The sequence below is a fragment of the Marmota monax genome, unplaced genomic scaffold (assembly GCF_021218885.2).
Source record: "Marmota monax isolate L192 unplaced genomic scaffold, Marmota_monax_Labrador192_F-V1.1 WCK01_AAM20220418_F8-fsc00128, whole genome shotgun sequence".
NCBI classification, from domain to species: domain Eukaryota; kingdom Metazoa; phylum Chordata; class Mammalia; order Rodentia; family Sciuridae; genus Marmota; species Marmota monax.
In genome coordinates this window covers 1052128-1076619 of record NW_026693452.1, presented here as the reverse complement: position 1 = coordinate 1076619, position 24492 = coordinate 1052128, and the positions used below count along the sequence as shown (strand labels likewise).

The window sequence follows — 24492 nt, the reverse complement described above, 5'->3', positions numbered from 1 at the left end:
ATTTTTTCAATTTGTTCTAATAAGTTATACATGACAGTAGAATGCATTTTGACACATTGTACACAAATGGAACACAACTTCTCATTCCTCTGGATATACATGGTGCAGTCACAGGAGTGGTGCAATCATCCATGTATATAGGATAATAATGTGGGTCTCGTTCTACCATCCTTCCCATCCCTACAGCCCCACCCTTCTCCTCACTCCCCTTGCACAATCTAAAGTTCCTTCAGTCTTCCCTACCCCTAATTATGGATAGCATCTGCTTATCAGCCTTTGGTTTGGGATTGGCTTATTTCACTTGGTATGATATTCTCTAGTTCCATCCGTTTACCTGTAAATTTTTTAAGGCTGAATAATATTCCATTGTGTATACATACCACATTTTTTTTTGTGTATGTGTGTGGTGCTGGGGATTGAACCCAGGGCCTTGTGCATGCTAGGCAAACACTCTACCAACTGAGCTATAACCCCAGCCCATACCACATTTTCTTTATCCATTCATCTGTTGAAGGGCATCTAGATTGTTTTCATAGTTTTTAGCTGTTGTGAATTGAGCTGCTATCAATATTGATGGGGCTGCATCATTGTAGAATGACAACTTTAAGTCCTTTGAGTAAAAACGAAGGAGTGGGATAACCGGGTCAAATGGTGGTTCCATTCTAAGTTTTATGAGGAATCTCTGTACTACTTTCCATAGTGGTTGCACCAGTTTGCAGTCCCATAAGCAATGTATGAGTGTGCCTTTTCCCCCACATCCTCACCAATACTTATTGTTGCTTATATTCTTGATAGCTGCCATTCTGACTGGAGTGAGATGAAATCTTAGAGTAGTTTTGATTTGCATTTCTCTAATTGCTAGAGATGATGAACACTTTTTCGTATGTTTGTTGATTGGTCATATTTTTTTCTTCTGTGAAGTGTCTGTTCAGTTCCTTAGCCCATTTATTGATTGGGTTGTTTGGCATTTTTGATGTTAAGTTTTTTGAGTTCTTTATATATCCTGGATATTAGTGCTCTCTCTGAGATGTGTGTGGTCGATTTTTCACCCATTTTGTAGGCTCTCTCTTCACATTATTGATTTTTCCTTTTCTGAGAAGAAGCTTTTATTCTTAAGCCTAGTTCACATTTTCCAGATTTGGAAGAAAAATTGGAGTTGAGAATCATGGTATGATACACACTCAGGCCAGTGCAATTGGAATGTACCTATAGATGTACCTAACAGGCATGGAGCTATTGTATAAACCCTGCTGGGTGCTAGGCATATGTGTAGCTAATACTTCTTTTCACCCAATCATCTTATAGGTGGATAACCTGTCTTCAGTCATTTAGACAAATAACTGAACAAGGGATACATTTCTAAATAAATGCTTTACTAAGAAACTTTAACATTAGGTGGGGGAGTGCAGAATTTCAGTGATATTTAATAGTGTTTTACACAGTTGGGAAGGTAAGTTGTATGTGGTAGGAAAAAGCATGTTTCTATTGCTTGAGATGATTGATTCTTTATTTCCCTTCCATCCAAAATCTGTCTTTTCTTGGCTTGTTTCTCCTCAGATTTTATCCTTAAAATCAAGGGGTTTGAAAGCTCATCCTTTATAATTTTCTGAAGTGGCTTATAGCCATCTCTTCATGCCTGTCAGTTATTCTAAGAGCATCACACCTGTAGGCCTGTGCAAGCTGAGGCTGTTTCTAGACATTCCAGTCCCTTGGTGTGTGTATCCTCACCAAGGAGGAAGAGTGATTGATTTTCCTTTTCTGCAGCATTTGCCCAGTGAACATGACCTGTCTTCTCATTAAGTCCCTTCCCATGTTCTTGGTGTGAACTGGCCTGGGTAGCCCTGTGTCTTTCTCGATTAAATCCCCTTCAGAGGGAATTGCCTGACTTTTCCAGAGTATTGTCTGCTTCTCCATTTTTCCTCTGCTTCATGTGCTACCAAACTCATTTGCTTTTCTTTGGGAGAATATAGAATATAGTAGAGTCTTGGACTTGGTTGAAAGAACCTAGCAGTCCTCATTAAGGCCGCCCCCTTTTGTATGTGTTTGGTACTGGAGTTTAACTCAGGGTTCTCTACCATTGAGCTACATCCCCAGCCCTTTTTAATTTTTATTTTGAGACAGGGTCTTGCCGAATTGCTGAAGCGGGCATCTAACTTGCAATCCTCCTGCCCCAGCCTCCTGAGTATGTGGCATACGGGTGTGTGCCATTATGCTCCGCAGGCTGCTACCTTTTCATAGATGAGATCTAGAAAGGTGCTAGCATCACTTGGCTTCTGAGTAAAAGCAGGTCTGGAGCTCAGGTTTGCTGCCACCTCCAAATCCTGTGAGTTTTCCTCTTTTCTCTCACAAATTTTTGTATACACATGTTGCTGGAGATGCTTGAGAGAGGTACAAGATCAGAGTTCAAGATCCATGTATTAACTGCAGCCATTAGGATTAATAGGACAGTTATAATATTGTCCCAGTTTAATCCATTGCTCCCACCACTGCCACCCCGAGGCCCACGTATACTCTTTGTCACCATTTCAGCTTCCCTTTCAGATACTCCGTTATACCCCCGTCACAGCCAGGCTGTATCTTTCCAACCAGAAACTCTGTGCCCTCAAATAAGTGCTGGTCCTGGAAAAAGCCACCTTCGTTTCCCATTGCTACCTACAAGTGCCTACATGACAAGCCAGGTGCTGGGGCAGGCACCTGGCTGCCCTGGAGGCGTTCTCTTACAGAAACTGACTTGGCCAAGCACAGCCCCATCTCTTCCTTTTATGGTCTCAGTTCTTGCCCTTTAGCTCTGTTCTGTAGGTGGAGCAGCACTTGGCAGATCACCCAAGGCTGCCTGACCCAACAGGTTAGGGAAAGCAAACAAGTGAGCTAGGACCAGATTGGCAGCCAACAGTCTCCTCTGTGGTAGGTGCCAGCACCCTTGAGATACTTACCCTAATGGAACAAGAATTTCTGAATCTCAGGCCTTTGACTGGAGTCCCTGAAATAGAGGCAACCTGGGGATAAAACCATTGGGCAAAGAGATTTCATTTTTCCTCCCAAAGAGTATGTGTTACTGCCCTCTGATTTTTCACGAGTCTGCTTGACCCAGAAGCATCTAAAGAACACCATGCCACCTATCTTTCAGCAGTACTTGGAACTTTGAAATTCAAGTCTTAATTTCTTAATACTCAGTATTCTGGCCCCACTTTAATGATTCTTCCCCCAGTCTATTCACTTGATTTCACTATGAGGCCCCCTTCCAGGACCTTCACAAATGCTGAGTGCCTGCTCTGAGGAAGCCCCTGACTGTTCCAGACAGAGAAGAACAAAGTTCCAAGTGCATAGTGTACAAGGAAACACTAACCTCCAAACCCGCAGACGTGAGCTCAATAGTTATGCAGAATCAATAGGATTGCTTTATTTACTTAAGTGGCTCCTTCTACTAGCTTCTGGAGTATTCTCTGCATCTGAGTTGTTAAATATCAATTTAAAGCATATTATTTCCATAAATCGCTAAATGTTAGCATTGTTAAATGCCAGTACTGAAGTCAGTGTCTGGTGATTTCTTGTTTGTTGGCTCTTCTTTTGAGCCTTCAAATGGCACAAGCAGAGTTTGTGGGAATTAACTCACCGTGAATCTTATTTTCATGTGTGGTTTATAAGGTCTGCCACTTTTGTTTATAATAATAACTAACATGTCCTAAGCAGCACAAAAACATACAAACAAAAATTAGCTCTCATTTCACCTCTGGACTCCAGTGTTTTCTTGAAGAGGAAACTACTTTATGGATGGTTTATGTTAGTTTTGTCTTGGAGACCTGTGTTATGTCATTAACTAACAGGAAATGACTTTCGTGTGTGTGTGTGTGTGTGTGTGTTTTACTATCTCATGTTCTCATGTGCAAGTTAATATTCATCTAGATATTTTAGCAAATTCTGACTTTCCCCCAAAATAATTTTCCCATTTTCTTGCAATTCTTGCTAGGCCAGATATGCCACATAGAATCTAAAATTTAAGATAATTCCCTGACCCCTTTGGTGACAGTGAACCTGGGTGCAATTAGGGCTTAATTGACAGGGGGGTTTCCACAACCTGCAGCAGGATTCTGTTTTAACCCTGTTGGTGATTCTTTTTCTCTTAACCATGGTTTGCCATCTCTGAAGTGCTACCACTGTAAATTGTTGAACAGGAGTTTGTGTGTTTACAGAGCTTGTCACAGTGTCCCTGCAGGCTTCTCCTGGCTTCTGCCAGTGCCTTTGACTTCTGAACTTTGCTACCCGCTGGTGCTCACAGAACAAACAGCCATTTACTACTTCCTGTGGCATTTCAGTCATGGGTTTAGGCCTTGCTTACATACCTCATATAGCACTCATCTCCTTATTAGGACCCACAAGATACATTTCCCCCATTTTCCCATAGAGAATGGTTACATTTCTGCTGATTTATTTATATCTTATCCCTATAATTCCTTCTTTGTGTTGGCTAATTATAAATTCAGAACCCAATTTATAGCAAACTATGTTTGTTATAGAAATATAGTGTGAACCACATATTAATCTTAAATTTCTTTTTTTAATAAAAAATGAAAAAAGAAAGCTAATGGCAATAATTTCAGTAATTTTACTTAATACAAGATATCTCAAACTTCCATCAACCTGAAAACTGTTAAATTCTCTCTTGGCACCACATCTTCAGAGTCACTTCTCATTTCAGACCAGCCACGTTCAAGTGCAGGTGCTCCCTATGGGCTTACCGCCCAGCCTGCTGGCAGGAGCTGGCAGGAGCCTGCAGGGCTGTGAGAACTGATGGCCTTCAGAGAGTATGCACCTTCCCTTGGCTTTAATTCCTCTCCTCCACCCATATTTTCCCTTTATTTAATGTTCTCACTTCTGCACACAAGACTAAAAACAAGTATCTTTGTAAGCCACCATGAATGAATCTATTTTGAAACAAGACAGTACATAAGTGAATAAAAGGGTTTTTCCAGAAGATTCTACATAGGGCTGGTTGGAAGTACACACAACTAAAGGCACATGAGTTGGCAGAAGGGAGGGATTTTTATTTTTTATTTTTTGTTCTTTTGAGCAGGGCTGGGCTGTTTATTAATGTCTGGGTAGACCTTGAGCCTAAACATCTTAATTTATTAATTTTTCTTGGAGAAGTTCAGGGAAAGAGGAAGACACAGTGGTGAAAAACCAGTACCATCCACTGTCAGTTAATTTGAAGAATGTTGTTCTCCTTTAAGGCCTAAGAGGATTTGGGATTGATTGAGGATTGTCCTAGATTGACTGGTGGTGACCCAGATTTCTAACTCCATGAACTCAGTTGGGGAGTCCAGTTCTCATTGTGTAGCAGAGTTCATTGAAGGACTCCTACTTATCACATCACTGCCACTTGCTGGAGAGAGCGTGGACTCCTTCTTTAGCCAGTCCAGTGGCAAGGAGGCCACTGTGAAGTCCTTATGTTAGACTTCTTGTACGTAACATAGGTGTTCATGGTCACAGGTAGCACATGAGAACATGGAAAAGGCTTCATGGTTGGCTGTGAAGACTTGTTCTTCTGATGATTAACCGTATTTAGCATTTTAGTTGTAAAATGGGTGCTTTTGAATTACTTAAATCCTATAGTTAGGTTCCCTTTCTTTCCATATTCCCACTAAAATCATATTTGTAGTCCTTCATTTTTTAATAAGAATTTTTTGGGAAGATACAAATGTGTAATATGGGGTGGAGGAGAGCAAGATAAAGATAATATTGGGGATGGTGAGAGAATGGAGAGGGAAAAGACAGAATCTCCCAGTAACTATTTTTATTTTGTGAAATATCTGTATAATTCTTTCTGTGAGACATGTAGAGGATTTTATAGTCAGTTTCTTTTTCAGAATTTCTCTATTCTTCATTAGGAGTAGGTTTTCAATATTCCACTCTGAATTTTATACATACAATAAGTTCGTGGATGTAAGTGAATGGTTCTTTTGAAAGAAGTGGGAGGGGGCTTCATAAAATCATCCCTGTGTTGCTTGATGTGAATTGGCATGTTTTATTGATTCTTTGCCTTTTTTTTTTTTTTGGCGCTACAGCCTCGTGCATGCTAATTATTGAGTCTTTTAATATTTCGAAAAATATCAATGATGTGTTGAAGTCTGTTCTTGTTGTCATCTATTATTTTAGACTTCACCTACCTTTTTTTTTTTTTTTTGGTACCAGGGATTGAACTCAGGGGTGCTTAATCACAGAGCCACATCCCTGACCCTTTTTTATATTTTATTTAGAGACAGGGTCTTGCTGGATTGCTTAGGCCTTGCTAAGTTGCTGAGGCTGGCTTTGAACTCAAAATCCTTTTGCTTCAGGGTAAAAGCCACTGGGATCAGAGAAGGTGTGTTACCACTGTGCCCAGCAGATATCACCCCTTTCCGTGGTATTGGGAATAGTCTCTTTTGTGCAAAGTCCGTTTCAATACAACCCTCATCAAATTTAGATAACGTATCCTCTCTGCCCTCACCCATCACAAATGACCTTTTAAGTTCTAATGGGATTACTTTGAGTACACAGATGTCTCTACAAGTTGAACTATTCTCTTTGTTGCTTCTGTATTCTCTTTTCTGTTTTGTTGGTACAATTAACATTTGTGTCGTTTTGCCTTGCTTGTTATATTTCCATTAATAGAGCGAAACAGAAAGAGACTATGATAACAAAAAAATCAGACTGGAGAAAGAAGCCAAATCACAGTCCTCTTCATCCTCATCCTCCCACAAAGAATCTTCTAAAACAAAGTGAGTATGGAGATCGGATTGGGAACAGCCTAAAAAGGTGACCAACTCTTCTTGAGTCTTGGAAAGGCAAAAAAAAAAAAAAAAAAAAAAGTGTTCTGTGGTAGAACCAGTGGACTAATGAACTCATTCTGGCTATTTTGATGATGATGTGTTCCTCTCATCATGCGGGAATTGACAATTCAGCAGCAAATTTAGATTCATCAGGAGCATTTTCAGTAAGGGAAGTTTTCTAAATATATGGAATTGTGTTTTCTAATGGGAAGTACGAAAGGTGTTATTACTTTCCCTGCTTTGCAGAGTGGGCAGTGGAGGCACAGAGGGAGAACAGTTCGCTCAGAGTCACAGAATTTCTGCTGGGTGCTAAAGCTAGCATTTAGACACCACGGGGAGCCTAGGTTCAGTGTTCTTTCTTTTAGAGATGAGTAAGAATCTGAAGGCCAACCAGCCTCTGTCACTAGGGAGACAGATGACAGATGAGAATGGTAGTGCTAAGACGGTGAATAAAAAAAAGTAATTGCTATTTACTGATTTATTCAAGAAATTGCCTCACAAAGTGACTTGGCCAAAACAGGTATAGAGTGCCATGATTGGGAGCCCACCGGGAGGTGAGAGAGGGAGAAGAAGGTGTCAGGCGTGGAGGCAGCCGTTTGGTTTGCCTGTCTGTTGGCCAGGGCAGGCCATAGGCTAGGGAGCCACTGAAAGGTAGAAACATTTGGGGTAAGTTAAGACCATTGTCATTATCGGCAAGCTAAGTGAAAAGTTATACAGCTTCATTTGTTACTAATGAATAGGGAAAGATTTCTCAAGGCATGAAAAGTCCCTAAAATTTGGCTTTTTCTACAACATGATTTCATGCTCAGTAGCCCTGCAGTTTTTCATGCCAGCGGCCATTTTATCCTTTAAAATGAAACTAAGCTGTGCGATTTGTGTTCTGCCTCAGTTTAGTTTTGTGTGATGTTTCACTCCAGGACACCTAGGCCCTCCTCAGAGCCTGCAAAAAAGGAAATGCTTCCCCCTCCACCTGTGTCGTCCTCATCCTCGTCCTCCCAAAAACCAGCCAAGCCAGCACACAAGAGGTCAAGGCAGGAAGCAGACATTTGTGGCCATGACCCTCCCAAAAGTGCCAGTAGTACCAAGAGCAACCATAAAGACCCTTCCGCTTCAAAGCACAGAAAAGTACAGGGGAAAGGCTCTGGAAGCTCCGCTGAACACAAAGTAAGTAGGGAAGGTAGTAATTATGCAAAATGGGATGTATTGGTGTGTCTGTAAGTTCTCAAAGTAAGTCCCTAATGATTGAACTTCAGAGTTGTGCCTCTGTTTTAATATGGCAATGATGAGTTTTCTTTAGAGTCGTAATTTTGGGAGGGGGAATAAAAGGTAGTTGATATTAAACAAATGTTAGGATCGATTTGTTCTTAGTAATTCAAAGGCAGAAAATTCAGTAGGTTTTTGTACTAATTCTTTACCAGATATTTTGCAGCAAAAAAAAAAAAATGGTTACCCCAGTTCTTCCTTTGAATATTTGATCACAAATGTTTTGATTATTGGTTATAATGGGAAAAAAATTAACAGCTTTCTCAAACATTACTTCTTCTTATTAATCTGGTCCCTCTGTGTTTGTATTGACTAAGAGAAAATGTTCTATTTGGCTCTGTGAATGACCTGTTCTTTGGGACTTACTTAACATTGTTTTGAGTTTACAACCAGAATCTAAAAGTTTCAGTTGCATCTGCAGCTGGGAAAGTGTGTGACCCAGTTCACTTGTGCAGTGATTGACTTAAAATTTCTTTTTCAAACTACTGTTTTTGGATGCTTAAGAGGGATGTTCCTTTAGGACATTGATCTTAGGGTTATAGTATAATTTGTGTCTGATTTTTTTTTTTTTTTTAAAGGGATCTTCTGGAGACACTGCAAATCCTTTTCCAGTGCCTTTTTTGCCAAATGGTAACTCTAAACCAGGGAAGCCTCAAGTGAAGTTAGACAAGTAAGAGTTCTGGTGCTTTCTTATTTTTCATTCTCCTGGTTTCCCTCTCCTTTGCTTCTTCCCTTTCTCTTTACCTCTTGTCCTTCATTATTTACCTCATCCTCTTCCCTTTCTCCTCCTATCTTCTGTCATCTCTCAGTTTTAAGTTATGTTACCTTCATCTAGTAATTTTAGGTTCCTGTGACCCATCTCTGCTTTTTCCTCTTCTTTTTCAGACAGCAAGCTGATTTTCACATGAGGGAAGCCAAAAAGTTGAAGTGCAAAGCAGAGTCAATGGTCAGTCTTGGCTTTTATTCCCTTCGTTGAATGGTTTTTTTAATTATTAAAAAAAAAAAAGGAAGAAAGAAGAAGAAGAAGAAAAAGAAATGAAGCCAGGCATGGTGGGCTTTAATTCCAGCTAATTAGGAGACTAAGGCAAGAGGGTTGCAAGTTCTAGGCCATCCTGGGCAACTTGGTGAGATCCTGTCTCAAAAAATGTTAAGAGGTGGGGATGCATGTTCAGTGGTAGAGTTCAATCCCCAGAACCGGAATCGGGTGGGGGATGCTATAGTGCTTATGGTCTCTCTTCTACTACATTCTCCATCATTAAACATGTGCATGGGGCATTTTGGGGTGGGAGTCACCAGGAGAAAGAAGTATATGGTCTTGCTATTGGTCGTAATACAATCAGAAGAACCAGGATTTTAATGACCAAAGGATAGGGAGTTTCAGTGGGATTATTTTCTTTGGTTCTGTTGATTCAGTATGATCATGGGCCAATTTACACATACTTAGTCATAAGTAGTCTATCTAAATGAGTGAAAGTTGATCTGCTTGGTGGTGATTTAATATATGAGTGAGTTTTTTTGTCCCATTGAGTCAATTCTTTGGATGTGAAAAATGAGTTCGGCTTTTGAAAATCAGTCAATTTGTGCCCACCCTGACAGTTGACAAGGTGAGGAAGCCTGTTTACATTCCAAAATTACCTAAAATCCCTGCAAGACTGACCTGAAGGAATAGTTGACCAAGGCCAGTAGATGAAAATTTGAGATAAAGGTGATGATTGTACTGTTGGTAAACATGCTTGAAGATGTGAACTCTCTTTACTAATTGGCCTATGGATTTTCTGGAAGGTGGTGGTTTGCTGTTAATGATATATGTAACTAAGTATGCTTTTACATCTTTACTGCAATATAATGAGATCATGTTTGCCCTTTGTCATATTTAAACACCTAAGACCCTATGGCTTTTATTTATTGAGCATGTCCCCCAAACCTAAACCCAACTGCATGTGGCAGGGTTCACAGGGACCTAAATCTGGCCACTCTGCAGGAGTCATTCAGACCTTGGCTTGGTGCTCTCACCCTAGGCTGCAGATGGGCATCCATTCTCCTGCTCTCTAGAGGGGAAACAACTGAGACCTTTTACAGGTCCCATTGCTAAAGGGTCCCATGTTGGATGCCATGAGGGAGCTCAGGACAAGATGCTCTGTCCCTATCTTACATCACCCTGTGTCAGGATGACTTGAGTCAGACCATGGCTGCACGACACAATGGTGCTCTTTCAGCTGCCTCCTTACTGGAACTGTATGACTCTTGTGAGTTTTGTAAAAGAGTAAATATTTAGCACTATTATCTAGTTATCTGAAACCTATCTTGACATTGGACATGTTCCACACTAGATTCCCTCATTCAAACAGTATTCCAGGTATTTGCTTGAATCTATACATAGGTATATCTTCTCTCTGCATAAGGCAGCCATACAACCCAGTGTGCCAGGACAGTCCTGCTTTATGTCTTGTGTATCCCATTGCAGTAATTATACCCATTTTGCTCTCAAAGTCTGCCAGTTTGGACAATAACCTGTCTGGTCACCTTTTTCATAATATTCTGTCTTAATGGCATAATATCTCAAAGATGTGCACTTGGCATCCAGAGAGCTAAGAAGTGCTCAGCCAAGTGCAGGGGAGCGTATTTCATCTTTACGTGCACTTGATGAGTAGGGAAATCAGAGCTGCACTGCTGTAGCCCTGTTTGGGGAGAGTGATCACAGGGATAATGCTTCTTAGCCTTGCAAAGTACTTGAGGAAGTGGATATTCCCTAATCAGCTTGTTAGCTGATAGTTTCGTTTGCTTCTGCCCTAAGGCTAATATTAATTTCGGAAATTCCATGAAATAGATGGTTTTACATAAGATAATTTTGAGAATTAGATTCCCATCAGTGAAGCAAATGAATGTGTCCTATTCTTCTCATTGAGGCATACTAATTTGACTTCTATTCTTTTTTTTTTTTTTTTTTTTTTTTTGGTCACTTATCTTCTGAGCCTTGGCTCTCTAGGAAAGAAATTTTGAAGCTAAGTTATTTTTAAAAGTTAAAATTTTTAGAGCACTAAGATTGAGTGTTCTGAAGTATATGTCTGCATATAAACGTCTACGCATCTGTCACATGAAGTCGTGTTTCATATGCATGTCTGTGTAGCAACTCCATTTGTTCCACGGAGGTTAGACACAGAACAGTATGTGCCCTGAGGGAAGCACACAGCAGTGCACTAAGGGAAAGAGCTGTTCCTGCTCCTGCCTGTGGCGTGTAGCAGCAGCCTGTAAATTAAATAACAGTCCTAAGCTACCTGATAGGTCACTGCCCTCATGTATTGCTATTTTAATTCTTTTTTAACATATCAAATTGAGACCATTGGGGAAAACTACAGACTTGCAATTGTTAGTCAGCTGCTCTCAGTGTGTGGTGCGCATGCCACAGGTAGAGAAAAAGTGAGTTGCTTATCCCAGTGTCATTAGTTGAATTGGCTGTATGCCACTCAGTGAGAAGAGCTTTAAGTGACAAAATATATATTTACTTTTAAGGTGGCCACAAGTATCTGATTTCATTTATATTTCTAATTTCTCTAATCCCTCAAAGGAACTTTGAAATTTTGTCCCTATTATCTCAGTACTAAATGTCCCTGATGCCTTGTACTAAATCTAGGTGCCAAAAGAGATTAATCTGTTGGGCTTTAAAATGCTTGAAGATTAGGAGTATTTTAGACATAATCCCTAATAATAATCTATGATAAATGTATTCTACTTCAGATAAACCTCAACATCTACCAAAGAAACTTGTGTCTGCCTTACTTTAGATGTGTAGAATAACCTATTTCTCAAGAAAGTTATGTAATGAATAATTTTGTGTTAATAACAAGGAGTCTTGGTTTGTGTGCTTCCAGAAGGTTGTGAGAGAATAGTCTTAATACAGATTTGTTTTCTTATTTCTAATGAATTTTTGCAAAAAAAAAAAAAAAAAAAAGAAATTTTTTGGTTGGTTAGAGCTGACAGGCTTTAGTTATTTATCACTTTTAGTTGGTTTATTTTCATACTTTTTTTTTTTTCTGATGATTAAACCAAGACAGTGGAGGAAAGTTAAAGAATGTGGGAAAGGAACTAAATAAAGCCTGTCTCGGGCCTAACAGTGGCTGTGTTCTTCTACAGACGGACAAGGTTGGAAAGGCCTTCAAGTACTTGGAAGCCATCCTGTCCTTTATCGAGTGTGGGATTGCCATGGAGTCTGAGAGTCCGGCCTCCAAGTCCGCTTATTCAGTGTACTCAGAAACTGTAGATCTCATTAAGTAAGTGCCAAGTCACTTTGCTGTTTTCTCAAGTACTTCTCTTTCCTCACCTTTATTGCTTTAATCTTTCAACCTTAGCGTGAATACAGCTACAGTACAGGGGAGCCTTCAGGTCATGGGAGCTGGGGCTGCAGCTCAGTGTTAGAGCACTTGTTTGGCATGCGAGGCCCTGGGCTCCATCCCAGCACTGCCAAAAGGTAAAACAATAAGAAGGTATTGGTCCAAGAACTGAATTAAATTGTGTTCTAACTGAAGTGCTAGCACAGAATTACTGAATCTAGCCATATCACTTTGCCAAGTGCACTGAGAAATGCTACACTTTGCAGGGACGGGGTGGTTTTTCCAGTTTAGCTTTCTTATCAGATGCCCTCTGGGCTCAGGTGTGTATTTACCTGCATTTCAACAGGGGGCTCAGTGAGGGCACAACTGCACTTGGTTTCAGCCATAGGTCCTGGTTTTCTGAATGGCCTGCATTGTTGCTCACTGTTCCTGTGTGGCTGTCATGATTTCATATCTTCAGGAAAAGTCAATACAAAGAGCACTAAAATACAGTTCCAAGATGCATCTGTGCCTGGGATTTTCATACTGTCTTTGTTTAACCTAGTATATGGTTTTGTCTCCCTATAGATTCACAATGTCATTAAAATCATTCTCAGATGCCACAGCACCAACACAAGAGAAAATATTTGCTGTTTTATGGTGTGTATTTTTTTTCTTTGTTAAATAGCACTAAATGTGTTTTTGTTTCTTTTGATGTTAAAACGTTTTGAAATTTGATTCCTTAACCTAATGCTAGTGAGTACTTGGTTGGGGTTAATCCCACTGATGATTACTGGGAAATGGCACCTAATGCTGTTTTACTGAAGACTTGGTAAATGCTTTGGTCTTGTGGTTTAAGCTGTATCTTTGCACATCTATGTCTTTATGCCAATATTGACTTTTGGCAATAGTCTGAACAGTGTAGATTCTTGAGGTATACAGACAGGAGCATACCCAGTGTGCTCATGAGACTTGAAGGTACAACGGTTGTTTTTCTGTGGTAGAGCTAGTCCTGTCCACAAGGTGATGCACATGTCACTTTAACTTCTGTTCTTGTTCACAGCATGCGTTGCCAGTCCCTTTTGAACATGGCAATGTTTCGTTGTAAAAAAGACGTAGCAATAAAGTATTCCCGTACTCTTAATGAACACTTCAAGAGTTCTTCCAAAGTGGCCCAGGCCCCTTCTCCATGCATTGCAAGGTAATTATAAATCTAATTTCAATAATTTACAAAATTAAGTCATTCTTAATTTACCTCTTTTGCAATTGTTTCCCTCTCCCCCTCTTTGGCTTTTCAAAATTGAATGCTTCATCTCTGTGCTGATTTGCTCCTTAAAGGTAAATTATTAGCATATTTCTGCCGTTTGAGAATTATTTATAAATCAATATTGAGGCAGATTGGTTAACATAAAAGGTACAGTAGTTCCCTCTTGTCCATGGTTGATACATTTCAAGATCCCCAGTGGATGCATGAAACTGCAGATTAGTAACAAACACTCTATATATACTATGCTTTTTCTTATACATATCTATAAAAGTTTAATTTGTAAATCAGGCACAGTAAGAGATTAGCAGTAAGGTCTGGGAGTGTGGCTCAGTGGTAGAGCATTTGCCTAGTATGTGCTAGGCCCTGGGTTTGATCCCTAGCATGGCAACAACAAAGGATTAACAATATTAACTAATAATAGAACAATTATAACAATACATTGTAAATAGAAGCTATGTGAATGTGGTCTCTCATTGGAGTCTAAGCATGGTTGACTGCAGTTAACTTCTGTGGGAAGCAAAATGGTGGATAAGAGGGGGTTAGAATAATTGCAAAGAACATAGAGTCTAAATTTTAGAGCTTTGAGGATCTTAGATATGCCTAAGAACACAAAACCATGAGGGGCAGAACCAGAGCCAATGTGCTTTCTCCTTCTGTGATGTATCTTCTTGACATTTCAATAAACAAGAACTTTCCAGAACCATATACCTTCCACTGTCTTCAGGACCCACACCAGTAATACCAATGAAGCAATTATGTCTAGCAAAATTATTTCTCCCACTTTGTGAACTGCAATTGTTTATCTGCTGTAAAACATTGAAAAACAGAATCGTGTTCACTTGTGTTTATAAGATGAAGGTGGGTTGTTCTGTCCTGTAGTCCTTGTCTAGTATTTTCTTTTTTAAAAAAATTTGGCCATATTCCTTGGGAAGTTCCTAGTTCTGATAGGTTTTGTTATTTTAAGAGCATCACTTAGAAGACTGCCCGATTTCCAGAAATTCTAAAGAAGAGACTCCCATATGGCCTCTCTTAAAAAAGAGAAAGTCCTGGTTGAGAAGCAATTTCTTATTTATGAAAGCTTCACAACTCCCACTTTGAGATATTCTAAGCTAATAGGTTGTCAGTCACATTATTTTAGATAATTCCTGTGGCCATCTGCCCAGCCAGACCACCTAACCCCTATAGCTGCTGTCGAAACAGCAGTAAACAAAGCAGACAAGAGTTGCTGCCTCAGGAAGCTCTCTCTCCAGTCCTTGAAAGTATGTGTTCTGCCAGGCACGCTCAGGATCGTGCGGCCCACAGGGCAGATGTCACAGCGTGAAACTGCTGCTGCTGACCCCACCTTCCATCCTGTATCCATTTACTTTTTATGTCTGAGTGACTTCCCTGGTCTTTTCTCATTTGCTCCACGTTGAAGCACATGTTAACTGGCATGACCAGATATTTAGCCAAGGGCAGAAAAAACAGTAAGGTTCAGTTTCCCAGTGTGTGACACTCCCCGCCCATTTTCCTGCAGTCTACCCACAGCAGTTCATTTGTTGATTCTGTGGGATTCTACTCTTAGCACTTACTTGCCAGGCACTGGGGTGCATCCCAGCAACTTGGGAGGCTGAGGCAGGATCACAGGTTCAAAGCCAACCTAGTGAGACCTTGTCTCAAAAAGGGCTGGGGATGTGGCTCAGTGGTTAAGTGTCCCTGCGTTCAATCCCTAGTAACCAGCCTCCCTAATCCCTTACCCCTCCCCCCAAAAGCCATTTACTGCGTTAAGTGCTAGCTGTGGAAAGATTAATAAGACATGATCTCTGCCTCCATGGTGCTGTGACCCAAATGAATGCAAAACAAAAGATAAGTTCAAAGTTGTGTCAGGAAGGCGGCCTTGTTGTATCTACAGTGACTAAAAGAGTATCAGATACAGAGTAGGTGCTCAGTTTAGTGTTTCCTGAGGGGATGAAATGATGATGATGATGATGATGATGATGATGATGATGTGTGTGTGTGTGTATATGTATATATATATATGTGGGGTCTTCCTAGCATAAGTTGGAACTAGACATGGTAAGAAGAAGGGATTCCTCCGTGGAAGAGGAGGTAGACTGTTCAAGGGCATGGGAAAGCATATTTGAAATACAGTTAGTGTGCCTAGGTCTTCTTCAACTGTATAGGAGTCACTTTAGCTATAGTTATTTTTTTGGTGGATGCACACTGAAACTTGGTGATGTAGATTGCAGTCTTCGAGGTAGGAAACCTGCAATCTGGCAGGCTTTAACCATGTCTTTCTCTAACCTTCCAGAAGCACAGGCACACCATCCCCTCTGTCCCCAATGCCTTCTCCTGCCAGCTCTGCAGGGTCCCAGTCAAGTGCTGGCAGTATGGGGAGCAGTGGAATGACTGCCACAATCAGTACTCCAGTCACCATCCAGAACATGACCTCTTCCTATGTCACCATCACGTCCCACGTCCTTACCGCCTTTGATCTTTGGGAACAGGCTGAAGTCCTTGCAAGGAAGAATAAAGGTAAAGGTTTCTGGGGTGGTGATTAGTGGGGGCATGGAGGTCGGGAGGAAATGGTGTTGGTTTGTATTCTATGTTCGGTTTCTTAAAGGAAAGAAGGACACGTGTAGCTGTTTCCCTTTTCATTTTCTCCATTTTGCCTTGTTACCCACTTGTAATTCTCCCTGAAACTTTGTGGCTTAGAGCTGGATTTCTGTAGCTAGATTAGCAAAACCAAATTAGCAGTGGTTTTAGCACCTTGCCCCTTCACAAGCTCTGCTGTCATCATTTCAGTCTGAACCAAAATGCTAGCAAAAGGGCAAAGCAAATAAAGAAAGTCACGGCTGTTCCTAGCCTCAACCCATTTAAGACGGGAAGTAGCACAATCCCAGTGCTGAGTTTGTTTTCAGTAGACGTTAAGAAAAAAGGTCAGCTACAACAAGAGAAATATAGCATAGTAAACGGTCTTATGACTTGTTTGGGGAAGAAGGCCCTAGGAGTAATCCAGGGTTCAGGAGCAGTAGGACCTGTAGGTAGAGGAACTGGTTGGCATCAAGCCAGCTACCACTAAGTAAATGCATACAGCAGCGAGTGCCAGAACATGGCTGTGACTTCTATCTCCCCAGCTAGAGAGTAGAAGGCAGCCAGCTGGCTGTAATCTCTACTTTTCCCCACAGCCTCTTAGAGCTTTATCTGTCTTGGTAAAATAATGATACTTTTAAGGTGGTTGGGGTTGTTTTTGTTTTTGCATCCATGCATCCATTGATGAAATGTATAAAATGGCTATTTTAAAACTTCCAGTCACTACCCTAGGCAGGTGTTATGCATCCAACTCTAAAGCAAACCTGGTTCGTGGCCTTCTAGTCTAGAGGAGGGGTGTGGAGAGTTAGTAGGTGATTACAGATTATGATTCTTTTTTTTTTGAGATGAAATGCAGGGTATTGTAGGGACATAGCTTCTGAACCTTGACTTTTTGTATTTCTATTTTAATTTGTGTGTGCGCATGTGTATTTACTAGTTTGGGGCTTTTTGTTTTTCTTTTTCCAGAATTCTTTGCTCAACTCAGCACAAAAGTATGCACCTTGGCCCTCAACAGCAGTCTGGTGGACCTGGTGCACTATATAAGACAGGGTTTTCAGCGGCTCAAACAAGTAACCAAAACACCTTAATGGAAACCCAAGTTGACTCCATGCCTTGGGGACTTTTTTTTTTTTTTTTGCACATTGGAAGCGTAAAAAACAGTCTCGACATTTGTCTCATCAGGATATCAAACTCAAGAAGAGAAGCAGCATAAGATGGCCAGGAGGTTTGTCCACATAAACTCTCAAGAGTCGTGTTATCATTGGGTGGACACTGTGGTTACACAGAAGCAGAGATGGAGGTCAGCCCCAGAGATGATCTTGCCTTTCCTAACTACAGGATAAAAGTGCAATGTAGCCTAATGGGCATGTGAATGGTCTAGAAACATTTCTGTGGTCTTTTGTTTTTGTTTTTTAACCAGTAGGATGGATGTAAGCTGCAAGTGAAATGAGGAACAATGTCAATTCTGAAAGCAAATTCACATCATCTCAGTAGCCATACTAAGTCCATTCACAGAAGAAAATTTTTTTAAACATTGATTTTTGGTGAAGGGTTTTGTGGATGATTTGTTTTAAAAAAATTTAAGTTCTGAGGGAAACTTGTTTAACAGATTCTAATGGCCATCTGTAAAATGTAAGTTGTGAAGGACTCCACTGTACCCCACATTCTGCCAGTGAACAGTGACTTTGATAATACCAAGTATTGTCATAGTGTATGAAACTGAAGGCAACCCCCTCCCATTGCCCTGTGTACTGCGCGTTCACCCCAGCTCGGATTCCTGACTGCTGAAATGTAACCCACGATCCACGTCACGCAACGGAGGAAGAACAAGTGCGCATGGGAGCCACCTCGAGAGTCACTTGAGGCCGACTCCTGGAGGACTTGGCGCTGCCATCCCCACTCTTGTTTCCTTGAAGGGTTCTAGCTAACAAGGTGGTCTCCATTGATCGAATTCTGTATTTCCTAACTTGGGGAAGAAGGGAACAACATTTATACCTGACCAGATGGCTAACGTGCTTTTTGATTCTTGTTTTAAGTAGAGATGGAATTTGAGGTGCTGATCGGTGGTCTACAGCTATGTGGTAACTCATGTCTAATCAGTTTTTTCAGTGAAGAAAAATGATATCTACTTCGTAGAGAGGCTATATTTTTCTGCTACAAATTATTTTATATTTATAGCAAAACTAAACTTTGTGAGCCCTTGATTGCCTAGGGGAAATTGACTCCCTGAGAGAATGTGGAGATGTGGGGATTAAGTAGATTTCTAAAAAAATTGTCACCACATGCCTTCACTCCAGAGTGTTCTCAGACAACTAGATTTGAATAGGTTGAAGAGGGAACTGTGGCCTTCCTCTAAGTTAATGTCATACTGTCTGCATTAAACCAGGTTCGTTTTGAATGGCCTAAAATGAAAGAACACAATCAGAATTCCCACATGCCCACAAGCACAGATTGCTTTTTGAAATTTTGAAGGTTGTTATTGGAAATACTCTTTTGAGTGCAGTGTTTTTAAAAACCAGTTCTTTTTATCCCATTTAGAAAGTAGAATTTGCTCATGTGTTAAAATTGAGGAGTGAGCTTCATCTGTGCAACTAATTGGTTTCCTTTTCTCCCGTTACCCTGTTCTGCACCTCTACACATTGTTCCCTACCAAGCACGTTTCATGTTTTTTGTATTTATTAGTGAAGGCAGAACCATTTTTATTTATAGTGAAGACGCCCAAGGTCTCTCTGATGAATACTAGGACTTTCTGGTTTCATAAACATGTAAAGGGATGTGTAGATGCTGGAGCCATGCTGACTTTTCAGTTTAAAATTGTGTGAAGCTGCCCCCTGGTCTCTCCTCCAGCCTGTTCTTTGATTGCTAACTAGGTTAAAGCCAGAGAATGACAGTGGAGTTAATATCTGAGCGTTAAACCTTGATGTGTGATGTGTGATCCTGACGAAGCAGTTTCCTTTACTGATGTTCTGAAGCAAAGCTATTGTTTTTTTAAACTACTAGAGAGCCTGTTGTTAAATGGACAATAATTGCCTGGTAGGTTGTAAGGCCTGGCATTGTGTTTGCTCCTTGTATGGAGGGGACAAGGCACTAGAATCAGCAAGATCACTTAAAATCCTTCTGTCTTAATTCCCCTTCCCCGTCTGCTATGTCAAGCCACCTGTCAATGGTGAAGGGTTCTGTTCTTTATGACAGGTTCTGATCTATGCGGGTTGTACCAGAGCATGTGTGAGTCTGTGGGCAAGCCACCATGCTCCCTTGACTGAAAACATTCCCAAGTGGATTTCTCAGCCAAGTGTAACAGATTGCTTTTTCAGTGGCCTTATTCTTTGTGGGTTTTTTTCCTCCCTGAAATCTATATTAAAATTTTATTTGTCCCTTGAAAAAAAATAATGAATCTGGATAGATCAATTTGTACTACTTTGATCATTGGATATTTCTGATTCTTACTGCAACAGTCCTTGTACCTAACAGAGAATTCCTGATGACTACCTTTTTAATAGAGTAAGTAAAAGGTAGTGTCTGATGAGTCCTTAATGTTCATAAGCCCTTTTTGCTGTTACAGTTGTATATAGAAATCTGAAGGATTTTTAAACCATTTGCACTTTTTCACTGCATGCTTATAATTCCCAAAGGCAAAAATTTGTACTGAGGTAGATCTTTCAAGAGGATTAGATTATAAAATTAAGCCTTTGTATATGTGAAGTTCTCATGGCAACAGTGATAGTGCACACTTCACAGTGAGAAAAATAGAAAAAATTAATCTTAATGAAAACAGAGTAAATCTTGCCTTTGCCACTACAGGGGTGGGTGTGTGTGTGTGTGTGTGTGTGTGTGTGTGAGAGAGAGAGAGAGAGAGAGAGAGAGAGAGAGAGAGAGAATGAATAAGAATGTGGGAGAATACTGTTTTATTTTAAACGAATTGTTGAATGTTTCTACCCTTCTGAAGATAGTGAAAATGTGAATCATCGAACCTTGGAGCCCTATTAAATAATGAAAAAGACTTTTCCAAAATCTACCAGATTATACTTGGGGTTAAGATTATGAATATACAGATGACATGGTAGCAGTGGTACAGTATGAGAGGGTTCAGCATGCAGTAATCAGGAATAAACTACAATAGGATAATTTGTTTGATATCATGATTTGATCACAATATTAAATGAGAAAAGCAACTGATTTTTTAAACAAAAAGATCTTTTTTTAAAGATTGTTTTAGCCAAAATGTATAGTTACTTCCTTTAGACAAATTGGACATTTACCTCCTTTATTCTTTACTCTTTAGTTCTAGATCTTGGGATGTTTAGAAGCTAATCTACTCTCCCTTTCTAGCTGAAAATTTGCCTTACCTGGTACCTTACATATTAATGTTAGTAGGAGCAGGAGGTTAGTCTTGATCCACTTTTTAAAGCAAAAAGAAAACCACTGTGTTCTCTACAACTGCTATCTCTGATGTGCAAAAGAATATGTAATCTGTACACAAATAGAGAACAAGAGCTGATTCAGTTGTATATATTTGTTGTGCCCTTGTTGACCAAACCTAATTTTGAAATAATGTTTTGCCACAGCTTTAAGGTATGTTACATGGGTCGTCTTATATCTATCTTCTGCTTTATGAAGTTTGAAGTTTATTTGTGCATATTAAGATAAATGAGTTGGTTTGATTTAGCATACTTTTAAATTCTTCCATGCCTTCTACCAAATTCTTTTTTTTTTTTCATAATGATTTATTTTCCCTGACACTACAAAATACCTTTGAAAATTTTTTATCGTTTCTTCTGAGACACTCTTTCCCACTGAGTAGCAGGATTTAAATTTTCCAAGACTATTTTGGGCTTCTGGTAGAAACACAGAAGTGTAGATTTTATTACTGAAAAGTGAGTACACATTGCAGCTGTGAAGAGATGGCCAGGATTGATTATGGTGGTGCTTGCCCCCACCCCTTCTCTTGTGGATTGCCTCTTCTGGTTTTTTCCCACTGGGAAATAATGGGTGTAAGGTATTTTTTTTTTCTGTGCCTTTATTATTTGTTTTCATGGGGAGAAGTATAGTAGCAGAATAGCATGGTGCTGAGGGTCTTCCTTCACACATTACAAGTGGTATTTCTGCCATGTAGTCAGTCCTCCAGTCCACAACCCAGTTATGTTGGTTTCTTGGTGGCTGAGGATGCACATCTCTTTGTGAATTGTGAGCACTAGTCATGTTCTTTAGTTCTTATTTATGATGCGTTGATCAGCACCATCTACTACTTTTCTTGAGATGACTGTATGTTTCTTATTGTTTTGAGGGAAATCACACTTTATCCTGTCACTGTGAGTCAGACATCATTAGGTACCATGCTGAGTAGATGTGCCCTTACTTCTACCTAAGAGGATGTCTCAGAGGGCAGGAAGGAAACCCTGCAGCTCCTCATAAGCCTATATGGAAATATATAGGCCCGGGAGGACAAGGGAATAAGACCACTGACATCAAGGCTGGCCAAGCTGCACTGTCCAACCAGGTAGTGGCCAACCTAAAGGAGATGACTTGCTTTGCTTAAAAGTAGGTATTTAAGCAATACTCCTCACAGGCAGTATTAAGTTTGCCTTCTGTTCAGGCCATGACATGTATTGTTAAGCTCACTGCACATCCTCCTTTCAGACATCAAGTATACACTGTTCATGTTGGGGTGTGTGTATGTGTGTGTGTGTGTGTCCCAAATCTTGTTTAAAAAAAAAAATTTTTTTTTCCTGAATGTGATCATGTTTGCATGTTATCTGAGCAGGGTTGCTTTTTTTTATTTATTACCATTATATATTATATTATATATTTTTGCTTTCTTATAACTTTAGAAAAGTCGAATCTTGGTGTTAAATTGTTTAAATGAATAATTTTTCCAGTTGATAAATGAAAATCACTGGGCTATCTTTAAAGTAATAAGTTTTTCTTTAATTTCTGTGGAATAATGTGCCAGCTCTTGTCAACACAATGACTTTGTATGTAGGATAGAAAAGCAGCGATGCTCTCAATGGGAAGATGTGCAACACAAATAAGGGGAACTCCACATATTTTATCTACTTCAGCAATGGAACTGCAACTTGGGGCTTTTGTGAATAAAAGTTAGATGCCTTGTATAGTCCTTTGAAAGAGACATATGTGATCTCTGAGAGAATTATAGGTTTTTTTTAGAAGAAAAATTTGCAAAAGATCTTTCCAAAGATAATGTGCCACAGATCTTTTGTTTGCTGTTCTCTGTAATGAGGATTAAGTGCTGTTTTAAAAAAAAATGTAATTGATCTGTTCTTTAAATTCTTTCATTTTCACAAGAGGATCGAGCTGTTGAAAAAATTAATAAAAATTTAGAGAAATCATTGGAGTTGAATCCTTGCTTTTACTACTTTGCCTGAATAAGGTAATTCTTAAAATTGCTATATGATATTGCATCTGTGGCCAGAGTGTTTCACAGGGAATAGTGTGCTCTCTCCTTCACAGTACTTATTGCTTTTTGGGAGGATGTATATGTGGTCAGAAGGTAGCTTAATCTTTTGTTGAGTTTATTCTCAAAAGCATAAGCACATACAAATTAACCCACTGGGGCTTATCCTGACATCAGGGGCCAGGTACATCAGTAACCAAGTTTGCCTCTTTTCAAATTGTTGGGTAAACAGGTTTGTAGAATGTTGGTATTGAATCTAAAGTCTGTCTGTTTTTTTCCCTCCCTTTACCCACCCTAAAGAAATCGTACTTCAGTATGGGCCATTAATCTCTGCTAGATGACACTTTTCACAAAAACTTTCCATGTAATGTCTTAGGGAACTGTAAATGTGAATAAAAGTTGTCTGGGTATGGTCATACCAATTTATTTAACCAGCCACATGGTTAGGACTGAGATTATTTCTATTCTAAGGCTATTATAAAGAATGTTCCCTGGCCCTCAAATTTGGTCAAATTTCAAACTATTTCCTTGGAATAAACTCCTAGAAGTGGGTTGTGGGGTGAAAAGATATATTTTCTCCACACTTTATTTTGAAAAATTTCCAGCATATACAGAAAAGCAGAATAAGTAATAATATAATGTTTACATCTATACCGCCACCTAGATTTAACAATATTTTACCTTGATTTTTAATGTAACTATGTATATTGGTGCTGAATAAGCTGAAGACATTATTTCTCCCCTTAAAAAATTCAACATATATTTGTTTGAACACTTTCCAGTGTAACCACTGTGTCATTACAGCATAAGAAAAACTTTTCAATCTCTTATAGATTCATATTCAAATTTCTCCAGTTGCCCTCAAAGTGACTTGTAGCTTAATTTTTGAACATGGATCCAGCCATGTTTTGTGTATTACATTTGGTTATCATGTCTCTTTAGTCTGAAAACAGTCCTTGCCTCTCCCTTTTTAGTGTGATGTCCCACTTCCTGGATTTGTTTCCCCAAAGCATCCCCTTAATTCATTCCTTTATCTCCTATAGACTAGTTAGGTCTAGAAGCTTGATTATATTTCACAAGAATCCTTCACAGGAGATGCTGTGCTTTATGCTGGGTGGAATCCAGAGTTACCAAACAAGGTTTTTCTAGTAGTGATGCTGTGCCTTGCTGATCCTGAGTCACTGGAAGCTGAGAAATGTGTTTCACAGGCTTTTATTGTCAAGTTGCTAGAGAAAATTAGAAAGTTTTCAGAGTATGTTTCCTTCATTCCTGGGTATTGTTTGGAAAATGGAAAAGGAAAACACTGAATTTGATAGGTGGAAAACGATGTTCCTGGTGTTTATTTTTAGTGCATGGGTTATTTTACCATTATTCTAGATGCAGTTTGAAGAAGCCCATCTTGGCAGATACGGAGAAAGTTGTTTTTACCTAAATCATAGAGAATGAGTTATATATACTACAAGGAAGCATTAATGGAGGAGGAAGGTGATGCTGAGCAGTAAACATACAGATGATTCATGCAAGCTAAAGGGAGATAATTTTTAATTTACATATTCAGGATATTGATTTTAATTAGATTATGTATTTCTCTCCAGATATTTTCAGCTTTTATTGCTTTTGACAGTTTTTGAATTTTTAGGTAGGCAGACTTCTACCAGTGTCTGTGGTTTCTGCTGTTGGTGTTTCAATGAGGTAAGTGAAGGATCTTGGTCACTTGTGTAAGAGTTTTACTGCCGTGAATACTGTGAGGTAAGTAGTACTCTCCCTTTGTGTCTTTCTCAGCCTTTTTATTGGAAGAGTTTAGGCATTCTTTGTGCCTGCATTTGCCTAATACTTGCCAGGGTTGTTGGAAATTTAAATTGTCCC

The 24492-nt window shown here is 39.6% G+C and overlaps 1 protein-coding gene across 5 annotated transcripts in view; it reads left to right on the top strand.

The window, feature by feature from the left end:
* The window catches only part of Aff1 (ALF transcription elongation factor 1), a 187595-nt gene extending 165034 nt beyond the window's left edge, over positions 1-22561 (top strand). For all 5 annotated transcript variants that reach the window (XM_046457604.2, XM_046457603.2, XM_058583403.1 and 2 more), the window contains 9 exons: positions 6649-6755; positions 7724-7970; positions 8648-8739; positions 8955-9015; positions 12201-12337; positions 12965-13036; positions 13440-13577; positions 15934-16157; positions 17181-22561. In XM_046457604.2, coding sequence (XP_046313560.1) covers positions 6649-6755; positions 7724-7970; positions 8648-8739; positions 8955-9015; positions 12201-12337; positions 12965-13036; positions 13440-13577; positions 15934-16157; positions 17181-17302 — 1200 coding nt within the window. In that variant the 3' untranslated portion in view covers positions 17303-22561. The remainder of the gene's footprint in view (positions 1-6648; positions 6756-7723; positions 7971-8647; positions 8740-8954; positions 9016-12200; positions 12338-12964; positions 13037-13439; positions 13578-15933; positions 16158-17180) is intronic.
* Positions 22562-24492: the final 1931 nt, after the last annotated feature.